This window comes from Tarenaya hassleriana, unplaced genomic scaffold, assembly GCF_000463585.1.
Source record: "Tarenaya hassleriana unplaced genomic scaffold, ASM46358v1 Cleome1, whole genome shotgun sequence".
Classification (NCBI taxonomy): domain Eukaryota; kingdom Viridiplantae; phylum Streptophyta; class Magnoliopsida; order Brassicales; family Cleomaceae; genus Tarenaya; species Tarenaya hassleriana.
Genome location: NW_010960187.1, coordinates 4,832,576 through 4,848,807, shown reverse-complemented (window position 1 = coordinate 4,848,807; position 16,232 = coordinate 4,832,576). Strand labels below are relative to the sequence as shown.

The 16,232-nt window shown below is 39.7% G+C and overlaps 3 protein-coding genes across 7 annotated transcripts in view; all 3 read right to left on the bottom strand.

The window, feature by feature from the left end:
• Nucleotides 1–30: 30 nt before the first annotated feature.
• Nucleotides 31–10,862, bottom strand: LOC104811657 (protein CHROMATIN REMODELING 4-like). 4 transcript variants are annotated; one of them, XM_010538440.1, is made up of 11 exons: nucleotides 8,988–10,862; nucleotides 8,757–8,858; nucleotides 7,936–8,667; nucleotides 7,112–7,207; nucleotides 6,977–7,007; nucleotides 4,257–6,904; nucleotides 3,672–3,829; nucleotides 3,327–3,441; nucleotides 3,139–3,221; nucleotides 2,215–2,770; nucleotides 31–2,121 (listed from the first exon to the last, which is right to left on the bottom strand). In XM_010538440.1, the coding sequence occupies exons 1-11, from the start codon at nucleotides 9,183–9,185 to the stop codon at nucleotides 358–360; spliced, it is 6,483 nt and encodes a 2,160-aa protein (XP_010536742.1). In that variant the 5' UTR covers nucleotides 9,186–10,862; the 3' UTR covers nucleotides 31–357. The 4 variants fall into 4 exon arrangements, with proteins under 4 accessions (XP_010536742.1, XP_010536725.1, XP_010536734.1 ...); XM_010538423.1 differs by having other exon boundaries at nucleotides 4,257–7,007; nucleotides 8,988–9,337; nucleotides 10,254–10,862; XM_010538432.1 differs by having other exon boundaries at nucleotides 4,257–7,007; nucleotides 8,988–9,189; nucleotides 10,254–10,862.
• Nucleotides 10,863–11,202: 340 nt separating this feature from the next.
• LOC104811647 (uncharacterized protein At4g15970) lies at nucleotides 11,203–13,549 on the bottom strand. The gene is made up of 3 exons (XM_010538412.1): nucleotides 13,135–13,549; nucleotides 12,253–12,621; nucleotides 11,203–11,901 (listed from the first exon to the last, which is right to left on the bottom strand). Exons 1-3 carry the CDS (start codon nucleotides 13,399–13,401, stop codon nucleotides 11,413–11,415), a joined length of 1,125 nt encoding a protein of 374 aa, XP_010536714.1. The 5' UTR covers nucleotides 13,402–13,549; the 3' UTR covers nucleotides 11,203–11,412.
• A 2,017-nt stretch (nucleotides 13,550–15,566) lies between these two features.
• LOC104811640 (potassium transporter 9) overlaps nucleotides 15,567–16,232 on the bottom strand; it is a 4,273-nt gene continuing 3,607 nt past the window's right edge. For both annotated transcript variants that reach the window (XM_019201805.1, XM_010538400.2), the window contains one exon: nucleotides 15,567–16,153. In XM_019201805.1, coding sequence (XP_019057350.1) covers nucleotides 15,625–16,153 — 529 coding nt within the window. In that variant the 3' untranslated portion in view covers nucleotides 15,567–15,624. The remainder of the gene's footprint in view (nucleotides 16,154–16,232) is intronic.

Genomic DNA, 16,232 nt, shown 5'->3' with positions numbered 1-16,232 from the left:
ATAAGGATATATTATGCTTGAAACGAAATCAATACTAATTTTTGTCACTCGTCCCTCCGAACAATTTGATTAACCGGAACCGACAAATTAGCCTGATGGGTCCAGTTTACATACGGGTGAAAATCCACATTAACCGGTGCAATCCACATTCACCGGATTATCTAAATGGCTAAGTTCATTTTCTTACAGAAGCTTTACTCAAAGATAACGAAAAGTCCTAAATGCTCTTCTCATACATATATTGCTACTCACCCCATTTGCATCATTTGTAATTTTGTACCTACAAAATTTCCATCCCAGAAATTTGCCTGTCTCATGAAGCAATGCCCATCATTTCAACAAAGTCGATCTCGAGCTTCAACTTTCATTTGCTTGTTTGTCAGGCACTGTCCCCTCAGATGAAGTTTCTTCATTTGTTTTCCATTCTTCTTGTTCGTCCATGTTTAGCCGTTCAGTCTTGTTCAACTCATCCTCGGAACCTTGCTCCTTTTGCTTCTCTAATGAAAGTTCATCGGAATGTAACGGTTGTTGCTCAGGTTCACTTTTCTCGCCTGCTTCTGGTTCCGAAGGTATAACATGGTTGGTAGATTCTGGAATTGAGCTTTTGATAACTGGTGAGCTTGAGCTTGTCATGCCTTGATAACCGCTTTGCGAATTGTGGCTGCTTCTGGCAATATCTGTAGGCATCTGAACCGATGTGTGTGATCTTCTATGTTTCGTTTTCTTCCGTAGGATGAGTCTCGGATCCTTGGGGGTGGAGGGAGGCGGTTCTGGTATCACAAATGGTGGAATGGTGGTAGAATCTTCACCGTATAGGACTCGGACTGATTGAGCAATGGCCGACACTGATAGAGGCAGACTGGGGTCTGGTGACTTCAGAGGGGCACTTACAGCATCCCTTAACCAATGAGGCAGCTTATTCTCAGAAGAACTACTTCCGACCACGTCTTTCCCCTTCATCAAATTGGAGAGATTCAACACTCGGCTCGGGTCGGGAAGAAACCCTAGGTTGGTGGGATTCACAGGAAACATTTGGCTGCCCGGATCAGGCATCGGAAGCAATGGTCTGTCTAGAAAACATGGCAGTTTTCCACGTTTAACGGCAACTCGTTCTTCTTCTGTTCTTTGTGCCCTAAAAGAGCCTAGAGAACCTAGTTTCCCCATCCCGATAGAGTTGAATGGAAAGACCTTCTCGTCAGGAATATTTACGGATGGTCCTGGTCTTTCAGATGGTCCGGCAAGATTCCCGGCGTGCATATTCATCGTGAGAGGAAAAGGCTCACCTCGCAATCCTAATTGTTCTGATGATGGCTCATATAGGGGAAGGCTGGAAGCAAGATTACTGAATCCAAGATTCATGTCAGTCAAGTGGGGTTGGAACCTTGAAGGATTAACATACTTTGCTCCATGTAAAGCCTGAGACATCATACTGTCAGGAATACCCGGAAACAAGGAAGATCTGGTAGTAGAATTTGCCAGCTTGCTCGATTTTGATGGCAGAGAAGGGATGTTATCTAAAAACTTGCGTTGCTCTTCTTCCCACCTCGCTGATAGGTATTCGGGTGTTTTAAATTTTGAGAATTTCAACCTCGGGTCTCGGAGCATAATCTCCCAGTTTCCAAACCCATGTCTGCGTATCCCGATCCAGAGAGAATCTAGTTCATCCTCAGACCATGGATCTATTCTTGGTTTCTTCTGGTGAAAGTGGCCAACTGCAGAACCTGTTCTCAACATTATATTCTCCAGAACTTTACGATGGTTATCCGGGATAGAAGACAATAATGTAGGCAACTGATCCAAACCCATAGAAGGGAATTCTTTCTCTTTCTGGTTGAATACTGGTGGATCCAGAGGGATTTTCAAATTGGGTAGGAATGGCATTGGTGGTATGGCCAACATGTCTTGCATTGAATTTCCAATACCTTCAAATCTATTTCCCAATGAAAGATTGGGTAAGAACTCTTGATGCGAAGTTCCCATGGCTCTGGGCACAGGCGGAAAGGGGAACTGAGGCAGTTGCTTATCTTCAAATGGTCGGTTAGGCAGCGGAAACTTCTCAGCAAAATCAGCACCAGAACTTTGTGGATGATCAGAATCCCCTGGCAGAGGAAATGGATGGAACTGCAAGGAAAATAAAATGTTTAACCATTGGTCCAAGGAATGTATATTTCCATGAAAGTGTAAGGAATTGCATGAAATGGAGAGAGAGGATACCGAACGAAGTGGAAGCCGACCATCCAGATTATTGTTTCTTATCGGCTGCTGAGGAGCTTCCTCTTGCACATCTTGTGGTAATTGACCCAAGGTGGCTTCCTGCTCATTAGCTTCTCTTTCCACAGAGAGTGACCGTCCTGAGGTGGGGGGCAAACTGAAAGGAAAATCAGGTCCTCTTACTGCCCTGTTCTGTCTACCACTTGAACGTGAATTAATTCTCCGCGAGAATTTTGGCTGACTAAAATTAGGAGCACATAGTCCAAGAACTAGAAAATTGTTGGATGGATCGTGATAATCTGGAGTAGGATCTGAAGAGTTGTAAATTTTGAGATTGGTCGGTTTGCCTAAAGTTGGGGTTGAGTCACTTTTGCCGTTTAATGCATCAGATTGAATTGTAGCATCACTATCCTCCAAGTCAATCATGTGATGATTTTCTTGGACTTGTTTAGCTGCTTCAGGTTGTAACTCCGGTTCCTGAAATGTTCTGTCAGGACGAGACTCTTCAACCGCATGTCTTTCAGCGAGCCGCTTCTTTTGCCTTGCTCGCAGCTTAGCACTAATTTGCAAAAACAAAGATACCCATATCAAGATCTCGGAAGGAGGTTCATTTTACTGGCAATTGAATATAACCAATCCGATGCTTGAAACAACTACTTCAGCTCAAAACATAATAATACATACAACTCATGCAAGAAGCAAGATACAATAAACCATAGGCAATAATAAATCATAGGAAAAAGGAACATTTGTCAGATAAATGCGAAATGAACAAACAACTATCACGTTCTATATAGTTAATCATTTGCATCAGTACCAGTGCCACTGTTAGTAGACTCAGCAGTGGTAAGCCATATTTATTCAGTTAATTACTTTTCTATAGCAAGCATATTCAGGACAATAATAGCCCGAGCTGAAAAAACTTACAACTTTTCTTTCAGAGCTAATCCTGCAGATGTGTATTCCTTCTTGGGTTCTGGCTCTGGTTCGTTCTCTTCTTCACTGCCACTCTGCAAAAGTTATAAGACAAGTAGTAATAACAACAAGACGGTATTTACTATTTATAGCCAGAAACAAGATGCTTCCAGTCTTCCAGGAGTAGGGAAAACAGTTACCTCAGTTAATGCTTCAACAGCATGTGGGGCATAAGCTTCTCTATAAGAAACAGCCTTTCTCAGGCGCTTCCCTCTGCCAAGTGCTGCATCTTCCTCGCTTTGATACTTCTCCCACCTACACATACAGTTGCGAGAAGAAAAAAACCCATCAAACAATAAGTGAAAGCAAGGAGTACCATTTGGGTCCCAAGCATTTGTCTCTGAAGTTTAAAAAAGATAAACATTTAATTTTCCACTGGCATGCAAGGAACTGCGAAGAAAACATAACTGATGATGTATTATCAGAATGTTAATGACCCCAGAGAGACCTCCCAGTCAAGAGATGCATTTATAAAGCACTCTCACCTTACACGCAAAAGCCTGTCCCATTCATTTTCTTCAGTAACATTCACTGTATCATCTTCTTTCCTCTCCGACATCTGTGCATCAGTGTCATCAGTCACCAGTGCAAGTGATTCAGCCCGGCCTTGTTCTTCAGTTGCTTCTTCATTCCACTCCATGGGCTGCTTAAAAAGAAAGAGATACATAAATAATAATGACAAAATCAATTGCTTTATATTGGGAGAAAGAAAATAACTATGAAAAGGATCCTAGTATTACTATCCTTCTCTCAATGATAAAGCGACCACAAACAATCTTCAGGTCATATGACTATTTGAAAACCGTAATTCTGCAAACAATTTGAGAAGCAAGCATGTCCAGTTCTGCCTGTTTATCTGATGCAATTTATGACAATATTCCTTATTTAATCAGGTGAAATTGCTACCTATTATTTCCAAAAGCAGGACCTGCATTTTTTGCTCAACAATAACTCGTATTGCTCAACAATAACTCGTATCAGTATATTAACCTATAGCTCTGCAGACAAGTATATTTGCTCAAGTGCTATCCAATAAGCAAGACTAAATATATATGGACATGACACCTCACCTTTACCGAGCCAAGCATATCATTCTCTAAATCTGTATCAGCGCCATCACTGGAACCTGGTTGAAGGTTTGACCGGTCAAGCAACTTCATAATTGCAGTTTCATCCCACACGATCTTCCCAGTACTATCTGTACATTTATCCTGGTAAACATCTCCCAAACCACCACCCTTTTTCCGGTTCTTGCATTCTAAATCTATAATGATGTCCACTTCGCCATTACTTCCACATGCATCTTTCTTATTCTCACTCGGAGAATCGTTGAAAAGTTCCTCAGTCCCCCAGCGTAGAATATCTACAACTTCCTTTTGTGATCCAGACTTGTTTACAAAAAGCTGATCCAGCATCTTCTTTTTCTTTGCCAATTGTAGAATGCGCTCTTCCACACTGGCACGCACAACAAGCCTATAAACCAAAAGGCGTTTTGATTGCCCAATTCGATGAGCTCTATTCATAGCTTGGATATCAGCATGAGGGTTGAAATCAGAATCATAGATAATGACAGTGTCAGCTGACGCCAAATTGATTCCAAGACCACAGGAACGTGTGGATAACAGAAAGACAAACCGACTTTTGTCTTGGTTAAAACGAGCTATGGCAGTTTGGCGATCAGCCACAGAAACAGAACCATCCACTCTTTCATATGTTTTAGGACCGAACTCTACATTCAGGTAATCTTCCAGGATGTCCAGAAGTTTTGTCATCTGTGAGAATATAAGAACTCTATGCCCTTCCTTCCATAGCACCTTAAGCATGGAATGCAATAGGGTCAACTTAGCTGAAGCTTTTATCCTCATCTCATGAAGAAACTCCATTGATCCAGATTCCAGCTCAGTGCCTGGTATAAGATATGGGTGATTGCACACCTTTCTCAACTGCATCACAATGTTAAGCATCGATTGCTGTGCCACCCCCTTTCCAATATTTCTCAGTACCTGATAGTTCTTAGTTAGCATTGCACGATAATATTCAGCTTGGATTGAAGTCAACTCAACTGGCACAATCCTCTCTGTCTTAGGTGGAATATTTTGCATGGCATCTTTTTTAAGCCGCCGAAGCATATGGAGAGCAACAAGTTTCTTCAGCTCCTCTACTTTCTGAGCAGGTGTCAGATCATGGAATCTTTCTTCAAAAGAAGATAAAGAAGGAAATGATGATGGTTGCAAGAAATTGAGAAGATTATACATCTCACCTATGTTATTCTGAAGAGGGGTGCCTGTCAAAAGCACACGGTGCTGGAAAGAGAATGTATTGAGCAGGCTAAACAGCTTACTTTCTGAATTCTTTAGACGATGCCCTTCATCAACAAGAAGAACTTCCCATGGAACTCCACGTAAATGAGATGAATCAGCTAGAACCATTTCATAAGTAGTTAAAAGAACATCAAATTTGTTGGAACTTGTTCTCTTGTTTGCCTTAGAATCCTTGGCATGCCACTCGTATTCACGAATGACAGATCTTGCTTTTGCCCCTCCATGATACTCCACAACATTTAGGAGCGGGGCCCAAAGAGAAAACTCGGCAAGCCAGTTTGGCATTGTTGATAGTGGAACCAAAACTAAACAAGGCCTTGCAATGTTAAATTCAAAATAAAGTGATGAAAGAAATGCACACGCAGAGACAGTTTTCCCGAGCCCCATTTCATCAGCAAGGATCACATTTTTCGATTTATACCAGCATCTACGCAACCAATTCAGGGCCTCAAGTTGATGGGGAAACAAAGAACCTCCATTGAGCTCTGAAGGTTGTTCTGTAAGGGTAACAATTTCGCTTTGCTGATCGTCATCTTTATCTTTTGCTGACTTAGCCTTGGCAACATCCTTTTCTAATGCTTTATGCTCAAACTTCTCAAAAATATCTATTAAATGAGATGACTTCTCAAGAACAGGCTCTTCCAAGCTTTCCCACGTGCATTCATCATAAGCAAGTCCTGTCCATTTTACATAAGCCTCATGTTTACCTTCTTCTGAAACATGCAGACCGATTACCCGTTGAGGCTGTTTCCACCTGTCCTCGCAGATATTTATAACAGCCGTTCCATATTTTGCTTTGTAATTCTCTAGCTTTCTTTTAGCAAGAGCTTTCAGGTCAGATTCAGAAATCCAACTGTTATGAATATGAGATTTTCCCACCCATTTAACCAGAAACTCATATGATACAGTTTCTCCACTATGACATGAAGTTTTACCAGTAATAGGCTCCTCAACTTTTTCTTTAGATACCGTACTGCCTCCTCCAATGTCCCGATGTGCTTCTTCAAGTACTTCTCTATCACCAGAGACAGGTGTTTCACTAACTTTTGTTTCTTCATTCTCCTCATGTGTACTCAGAGTAACATCAGCATTGTCCTCTGAAAGCATCATTTCTTTTAGTTTCCCCTTCCCCAAATTGGCAGAAACTACAGCAGATTCATCCATATCATTATCCTCCGTATGCGAATCTTTGTTATCTTCCTTCACCAGATCCACCCAATTACTTATTTTACATTCTTTGGCCATATTATTCTCATCTGTGCAATCAGAATTTCTTGTGCATGCTTCGTCCATGGAACATTTACCTGTCTCAGCACAGAAATCCGTTCTATTCTCATCAATTCTTATATCTACTTCAGTATCTTGTGCGGAGCTTTCTTCTGGTTGCTTATCCAGGCCTTGACAAAATTGTGAATTATCAGAATACAAATCATCTGAAATAGCACCATATGAGGAAATTCTATTCTGACCTCGGATTCTGCATCCCAGTACCCTGTCAACCTGTTGGGGAAAAAGAGAATGCAAAAAACAAAGCATTAGATAAATCAGGATATTCTGAAGAACACCAGGAAATTCCAGATGGCGACAACTGGTGTACCCATTACCTGCAGATTTCCAGCAGGCAGAGAGTTTTTGTCATCACCGGAACTCAAGGGTTTAGCTGAATTACATGATCCCCGCCTTTCCACCTTGGGAAGCTTCTGCATGATTAATACGTTTATGTGAATAAGTACACGTAATAAAAAAAATTGGTAAACGAATACAGATAGAAGACTGCAAAACAACAGGATTAGTTTTTCTTTTTCACATGAGGCTTGCTATATATATCGACTCAACTGATTGCTGCATAAACTTCTTTCAAAAAGGTCCATGGAATAAGTCATCAAACTATCACGTTAACAGGTTAGGTCCTTCCGTAAATGGAAGCAATATTTATCATATCATCCAAAAGGAACAGAAGTATGGTTTAGATATTTATCAGTAATGCCTGTTCCATTCCAGGGAATTGCATAGTAAAATTGCCGTCACTTCCATGGAATGATCACGAAATTAAAACCAGCCCGTTGATGAACAGGCAAAATAAACCACTGGGTTCAGATAGCCAAATAAAAGATTAATTTGACAGAACGAAATCTTATGAAGAACTAAATGTCACAATGCTTGGATCCATTAACAATAAAAATTCATGACAGTAACAACCAAGGTTCATTGAGTTAATCCCAAAGATATTCAACAATAAGCAATGATTATCAGAAAAACAAACAAGAAAGAAGACTGGAAATTATGAAAACTCTACTTAACCATTTCCAAGGACATTTTATATCATTATCTGCTTCGGCACACAATCCAAAAGTCATAAGGACTTATTGAAGATGTGGCTATCAGAGGATATTCTCCCATGAACAGTTAGAGTATTAAGAAATCATACCTCAGCTTTCCCAAGTGTGTTCGTACTGGATAGATCTTCGGACAGAGACTTTAATGCCACAAAGTTTACGTTTTTCCTTTTTTTGGATGATTTCGAAACATTAGCAGCGCTCTTTCCTTTATCTGCCTTGGACTTCTTGAGACTGTCCTTGTTATTGTTTTGATGCTTTCGCTTTTTCCCTTTTCCCTTTCCATCCACTATTGAAACACCATTCTTGTTTTCTGGGGTTTCATGGCAAGCCAGTTCCAGCTTCTCCTCAGATGCTTCATCATTCCTATCTGGATTGGAAAGTTTAGATTCAGAAAGATATTCATCAGCAGTTGATGATGATTTTGTCTCAGAAGGCTGTTGATCTGATGGTGTTACATCAGGTTTTCTTAGATCGTCTTCTCTTTTACAGGATGAATCTGATCGGCCATCCATGGACATATAACCGAGTTCAGCCGCAGGACACACATCCATAAGAGAGGGATCAACTTCCTTTTCCAAAGATTTTCTTTCCTCAGTCAGAACAGTCTTTCCTTTCGTTGAAGATTGTTCTCCAGAAATTATGGAACCACAAAACGTTGGGGATGCTATCTCACGCACAGGCGACTTTGATCCTGCTTGTGAATTTTTCTTGATGTTTTTGGTCCTCGCCCGCTTTGCAATGGCCTCTAGCCGATTAATAGGCTTGAGTGTGTCAATCTTTTCGGAGCATTTTGGGCATAACCACTTCCCATTGGGAATTTTCTAAAGGAGAAGAGAAAAGGAGTAAATAATTTTCCGAATTGACTACTGCAACTCTATCTACCACATTTAACAGCACATAAATCATTTACCTTAAGAGGGGGTTTAAGGCATTCAATATGATAGGTCCGAGGACAACTATCACAGCATAGCAAATCACCCCCAAGGTCGCAAACCACACATTCGTAGTAATACTGGAACAAAAGGAAGCAAATACCATAAATCATATACCAAAATGATATCCTGAATTGCAATTTCATCAGCGTACGATCCATCACAACAACACCAGCAAGGAAAATACTAAACGGGAAATGCAAAATTACCCCATCATTTCCTTTCCGTTTCGAAGGGGACCTTTTAGGAGTTGCCTCAGTTTTAAGCTGGCGCTTGGTTGGTTTAGCTGGAGAAGTACATCTCGGGGACTCTGAGGCCACTGAATTATCTTCTTTGCAATTAGATGAATCCGGTCCACATGGAGGTTTTCTTCGTTTCCGCTTCATGGCCCAATCTCTATTAATCATTTCACTGTTTCATGAAGTGTTAGTTTTCATTTTTAATCCCTGGTTTCATGTTATATGCCCCAGTACAGCAACAGATAGATCTCCGTCTATAAATTGATCTGAAGTCTATACAAAAATGGTCTCGCTACAAGAATTGTCGCAGTAGAATGCCCCTATATTTCCATCAAAGGAAATGTTAATCAGAAAGTAACGTAAAGAAAAAGGAAGAAAATTACAACACGTAAAAAGACAGTATTCTGCAAACTGATAAGATATGTATCAATGAATTAGTAACCTGGTAATACCACATGAAGGTCACAGTTACAAAAGCGGCAAATAGAAGCTAGAAAGAATACCAGGGATCAGAATTTAACCTCTAGACACAATTTAAAGGGGGAAATAAACATTGTAAAAATGAATCATCGATGAAACGAAGGCACTGACCCAAAGCCGTTGTTAGATTATAAGCAACTGCGTCAACAGTTTTGTTACGCTAATTAGTTTCTCTATATAGATATAGCATATACTACGTATTAAACGGCAACACAGCAAATAAAGTTCAGTTGGCATGTGTTCTAAACGAAATACTGCATGCTAACATCTTAATAACGATCATTAACGGATTTTATTCAACTGAAGGTGTTCTACTTAAGAATACAGATAGTTTGAAAAACTAAACTAAGACACTTGCACTTAACCAATTAAATTGTTGTTACAACCTAAATCCAGCATGTAAACCCACAGGAATCTGTGTGAAGCGGGATCTTCTGTAATGAGACACTATCATACACGAATTGTCTAATGCCGATCAAGAACCATAAGAGGAGCTGAAGCATTCAAAACACACATTGGTTCCAGCTCAAGGCTCGGGCAGAAAACCCTCGAATCTCGTACGACTAACTAACCACAAACGCGATTCCAAGTTCAGCTTGATAAAATCAACACCATAGCCACGGTATCACACCCTCCAATCAAACGGCATTAACATCATAAAAGCATCAAATCCACAGGAATGAATTTCGGGAACCCAACATCAGAATCAGCAGGACTGAGGGAATCAACAAATACCCAGACGCAGAAACAGCTTACCTATCTCAAATCTGAAACAACTAAGGCCACACGGATTGAAGCGGAAGGGAAGTCGGAGACGGGAGTTAGGGATTGAGCCCGGGGAGCGATTCTAGGGCACAACCAGAGGGATAGAGACGAGGGAGAGAGAGATAGGGACGCGACACGCGAAACGACAAATAAATAGGGAGCCTTTCAGAAGAGTTTGTCGAGATAGAGAGAGTGAAGCATACGATACGGATTCGCCGGGCTCATAGGGGGACGGGCTCTGACATGGCACACCCCATGAGGAGAGAGAGACAGAACCGGAAGAGAGGGGACGGAGAGCGACCTGACCACTGCCAACACGCCACGTGTCGCTGTCAGGAACCAAAACACCCCTCCGATTTTCTTTCCTTCTCAGCTTTTTCTTCCTTTTTTTTCTCCTCCTCCCAAACACAGAGAGGACGACACAGAGGGCGAGAGAGAGAGAGAGAGAGAGAGAGAGAGAGAGAGAGAGAGGCGGCCATGGAATATCGGCGGGAGATGTTGGCCCGGTGGTTCTCGAGGAAGCTTCCATCCGGTTCTTCTGACTGAATTTTTCGAACGTTGCGGTTCTAAAGAAGTAGTTTGGTTTCTACTTCAATCAATCTCTGACTCTCTTTTTTCTTTTAGATTTTGTTGCTTTTTAAAAAAAAAACTGAAAATATCTCCTCCAAAGCCATATAAATGTCGGTTATTTTATATTTATATTTTTGGTTAAAATATTTACGTAGAGCGCCGCATTCCAGTATTTTTTAAGAATAAATAACAATAAGATGACTATAATGGAATCTACATGTGATGTGGACCGTACGGCTATGAGAATGGCTTTAACCAAACCGGAAAGTGAAAAAACTCTCACCATTTTAATAAAATTAGGCATTTGGTTAAAACCATAGAAGAAGAGACCTAACAGATGATCTTAATCAAGACCAAGACCAATAATATCTGTTTGAGAAATTTTTTATAACTCTCGGCAGCACATTATTATAACAATTTACAATGTTAATTATTAATACCCATATATGATATTTGTAACATAACTTGCAAAACTCAATTCGATATATATGGAATAATAAATACTTATGAAGAAACGATGTAGAAGCAGCTCCAATACCGTTTATACTATTATAATGTCGAACAATAAAGTCTACAGATTCTACAACCTCCTGTAACCGCACTTGGGGGGAATATTCCATTTAGTGTCGGAGACGGTCGCATTCTCCGACAAGTACCTTCTCCAGTCATCGAGGACAACCCTAAGGTACTTGACTTTGTTGTCCAGACCGATGCAGCAGTTGGCGTGCATGGTGTTGACGACGTTTATGTCGCGGCTCGGCTGGCAAAACCCTCCGAAGTAGACCGTGTCAAAGAATCTCATCTTGATCCCGAGTTGGACCACGAACGGATCGTTCTTGATGAAGTTGAAGACGTCCTGGTCGTGTTTTCCGGGGAATCTCCGGCTCGAGTTGCACCAGAACTCGTAGAACTTTGATGTCTTTTCGCTGGCTTTTACGTAGGTGAATCCCGAGTTCACCCAGTTGTTCTTGTCCGAGGGTTTCCCGTTGTAGTTGTCGCACGTTATTTGGAAGTCTCCTTCAGGGAAGAACCTCGGGAACGGATCCCGCAGCCATACTATATCCGCATCCTAACATTCAAAACAATACATACATACATATGTATATGTATGTATCAGCACCCTAACATTAGATCTAAGGTTCGATTTTCATTTAATGGAAATAACTTCTTGAGATGGCCCCTAACATTTCATCAAGATAAAAGATAGCCCATATGTAATTAATGCTTAATTTAGAACAGAAGATTAGAGCGGTCCAATGAATAGATATGATTATGAAACTACGTATATCTTCCTTAAACGTAAGGAAAAGTATAAATTACAAGATTATAAGGGTCCGAGTAATTAACAAAGTCAACTATAAGAGACGGTCAAGGAAAAAAAAACGTGTAAGTAATTAAGTAGAGAGATGAATGTACATACCGTGAAGATGAAGTTGTAGCCTAAAGCGAGGACTTCTCGTAGAGAATCCATTCGTTTCCAAATGAGCTTGAGATAACCGGGAGTCATAAACCGGTTCGGACCGGCTAATTCGTCTGAACCGGTGGCATTGATCAACCAGCAATGCGGATGAACCTGGGAGCAACGTTCGTAGGCCTTGTGGTCCAAACAGAAGGCGATTACGTGTTTCAACAGCCTCTTGGTTCCTTTCCCGACCTCGAAACTCTCTCTGAACACATCGAACGTCGAGTTTTCTGCCGCCCATGCCTGGTTTATCGCGGTTATGATCACGGTCTTGTCTTCCATGGCAGCGTTCATCAGCACTCTCTCTAGTTCCGAAACCGGTTTTCTCTGATATTGTAACAACATCAACAACTCTTTTGAGTATAAATTTCAGTTTTGTAATTTCCATGTTATTTGACATTAATTTTGATTACATTAAATACGATCAAACACAACGTCTCATTAATTTTGACCGTGGAATTAGTCATATATATATATATGGTCATTATATGACCGAGACAAAACATAATGGGAGATAGAATCGTTTTCAAAGCATAAACGTGTTACGTTTTCTCTCTTTTTTTTTCATCCCATGATTATCTTGATATCTCGCCCTCGAATCTATGTTATATCATCATCATATTCACTATATATAAAATTTTAAATTATGGTATAAAGTAATTAATATTGCATCTTAGGATCAAAGGCGATAACAAATCAAGATGAAACCCAATATTTCGATCATCACCATAAACGCACGCACGTACATGTATTTCTGTGGCAATCTACGAATAACTTGACAAAACCAACATTAATTGTACGTATATATATTGAAATATACACGTATTTATGTGAACTTACCGTTTCTAAAGAAGAAGAGTTATCAGTTTTCTCGGAATACCAATCGGTTTTCCATGGAGGCAAGACCGTCTGCAGAGGATTATCGGCCGAGTTGGAAATGAGAAGGCATGAAAGCGCAACCGCAGTTAGCAACAACACAACTCTGATCACATCTCTTTGGCCGACAGAGATCTCAGCCGGCGCCGGAGCCGGCTTGTTTCTGCCGGAAACTTCGACGGAGACGGCTTCATAGGCCGGAGAAGATTCAGGAGAGCTCATGTTCGTCATGGCTCTTGACTATGGATTTTTTTTTTGCGTGTATGGTTTTTTCTCTCCCTCAAGCCCTCACCACGCCTTTTAATAGTCTTAATTTCTCTTGGACTATTCTCTTTTTATTTTTCCCGTTCACCATTGCTTATGGAACAAGAAAACACGCCATCCCTATAGGTTTTTACTTATTAGAATACCAAAAGTTCTGCTCCGATTTTGGGATTTATAGCATGCACCAATTACCAAACCGGGACTGTGGTTTTAATTCGGTTCAATAATTTCCCATTTACCAATTTTCGGTTTGGTTACGTTTGAAACGAGAAACCACCCTCCATCTCTAAAGGTTTCCCAAAAGAAGCTCCAAATCAGTTAAAATGTAATAATTACTTACATACATACATACATATATATAAAATATAGTTTTTTCATGCACCTTATAGATTCGGTTACAATGAGCTATATTAGAATATTGACGGTACACGAGAAATGTCAAATGGGTTTTGATATTTGACATTCACGTTGAAACAAAACGATATTAACGAATTGTAAAGTCAGACACTTGGGGTACTTTGATTTTTAATTGGTGGATTAACGGGGAAGAAAAGGGCGATTTGTTCTTAATTAACCCGATTATCATGTGCATGTCGAATGGAACATGTGATACGGCGTGTACTATGTATAGGCTCATGCATATTTTATGTTAGGGAACATGTTACGAGTGAACCGAAGCCCGTGCGAAGAAAAATCATGTGAGCAGTGCAAAAATCCGGTTTTCTATTGCCCGGAAACAAATCGAACCGGCCTGGTTTACCGAGGTCTTGACGGAGGCAAATTTATAACGTGAAATTAATAAAATTTAAACAACTTTCAACAACTATATATCTAATGGATGACAGATTTTTTTATGCAATGGTAGCGATTAGTTCGGTAAAGGGAGTCGGTTAGTGGATACCGGTTTAAACCATTATGTTTGACCGGTTTAGTAGTTAATTCTTCCATTTACCAGCAGAGTACGTAGGAAATCCACCGGCATTTCAGGGTCTAATTACGTATTAGTCAATGATTTGCAACGTACGTAGAGGATTCAATAAAACCTTAATATTTTAATGTTGTTTAATCTCACTTAGATTTTCGTTTGTCTTTTTCCATTGGTCAGACCAAATATTAAATACCAACTTGTATTTCTTAACTAAATTTCCATAGGGAAAAAAGTTTTTATTTGACTAATTATTTATTAACATCTAAGTACGTAGGTTGCCAATTTTATTTAGGCTCAATAATTTTCTCCGTTTGGCAACCCTATAAATATATATATGCCGTCTAGAAAAAGTCAATATAATTCACCCGATACTAGATTACTATTCTGTATGGGAAATTTAACATGCCCTTTAAAATCTTATATATATATATATATATATATATTTGGTAAATGAATATGGCACATTAAATTTCCTCAATAGGAGAGCAAAGTTGGGCTCGTTAATGAAACACCAAATGTATCGTAACGGACATTCGTGGAATTGATTAGACCTTCATCGAGAGACAAAACCATTAACGTTGTTTGTGAGGACATCAACTGCTGCTTTGTCGAGACAAAACATCACATTTTCAATCTTCTTGTGTTCCGAAGAAAAATCGCATAATACTGAAATTTTACCAAATTTAATACTGAATTTTGAATATTTTAAAAAAGTATGAACTTTAAATTCTCGATTAGAATAAATAGCTCGCGTGGTAAACTAGAAATATGATTGATCTTGTCACGTAAAACAACACAATATAATAAGAAATTTTTAAATAGATAATATATATATATATATATATATATATATATATATTTTATATTGATAATCAAATATTATGAACCAAAATTCAGACTAATTTTGAGATCGTAACATCTATATGATTCGAAATATAAAACCTTTTTTTTAAATTTGAGATTTGAATTCAAGATGCGATATACGTTTTATACGTCTCTTTCACTGGTTGAACTACAATATATTCATATATATGTATATACATAGCTATATAACATTATTTATATACACAACCCAAAATGGTGTTAATGGTTTCTTGAGCACTCAAAGCAATTAGTGTATGTTAGAATTTGATAACATTTGAATAATTCAGTTTTAATATGAAAGTAAAATAAAAATTTTATATTTTGTTTATATGGTTTCAAAGTTCAATTTTTGTTTTTCTATTATTTCGTATTGTGATTTACAAAAAAAAAAAAAGAGTTTACACGTAGAAGACTTGACCAACGTTCAAAAGGGTTTCATGAGGAACGTTGAAAATGACGCTATTCTCCCTACAGATCTTCCTGAGAAAAGCGTACACATAATCTATGGCTATCTTCTTGGGCAGCAACGAGTCCCTTCTCGCCCTCACCGCCGTGTTCCCGAGTATATGCACTACGCCTGCGTCTCTGCACTCCTTCATGTACTCCAACTCGTCCGTCTCGTCCTCCTCTGCCGTCGTGACCGTGTTTCCCCGACTGCAATTCCCGTTCGCCGGAGAATCCACCGGCACGATTGTGTCCAATGTCGACACCGTGTAATCCACTATGGATGAGAACATGTCTATGTTGTTGTTGTTGTTGATCAGAGCCTCTCTCGATTGCTGTGTCTGTTGGCTGATGTAAACGCTGCTAGCATCTGAGTTTGAAGCTGGCTCCATCAACGATTCGATCCGGACGAACGAGAAGATGTTCTCGAAGAGCTTGTTCTCGAAATCGTCGTCTTTCCTGTGCAGATCTCTGTAACCGTACCTGTTCGAAGACATTCACTGGTATGTCATTAAACATGTCCTAAGGGTAGCAGTGAAGAGACGGGGAAGAGAAGAAGTAG

Coding starts and splice junctions, on each gene's coding strand:
- LOC104811657 (XM_019201777.1), bottom strand. CDS start 9,185: ATGATTAATAGAGATTGGGCCATGAAGCGGAAACGAAGAAAACCTCCA. Junction 8,859..8,987: donor AACGGAAAGGAAATGATGGG/GTAATTTTGCAT, acceptor CTTTTGTTCCAG/TATTACTACGAATGTGTGGT. Junction 3,222..3,326: donor CTGTTGAAGCATTAACTGAG/GTAACTGTTTTC, acceptor TAACTTTTGCAG/AGTGGCAGTGAAGAAGAGAA.
- LOC104811647 (XM_010538412.1), bottom strand. CDS start 13,401: ATGACGAACATGAGCTCTCCTGAATCTTCTCCGGCCTATGAAGCCGTC. Junction 12,622..13,134: donor ACTCTTCTTCTTTAGAAACG/GTAAGTTCACAT, acceptor TTACAATATCAG/AGAAAACCGGTTTCGGAACT. Junction 11,902..12,252: donor GCTACAACTTCATCTTCACG/GTATGTACATTC, acceptor TTTGAATGTTAG/GATGCGGATATAGTATGGCT.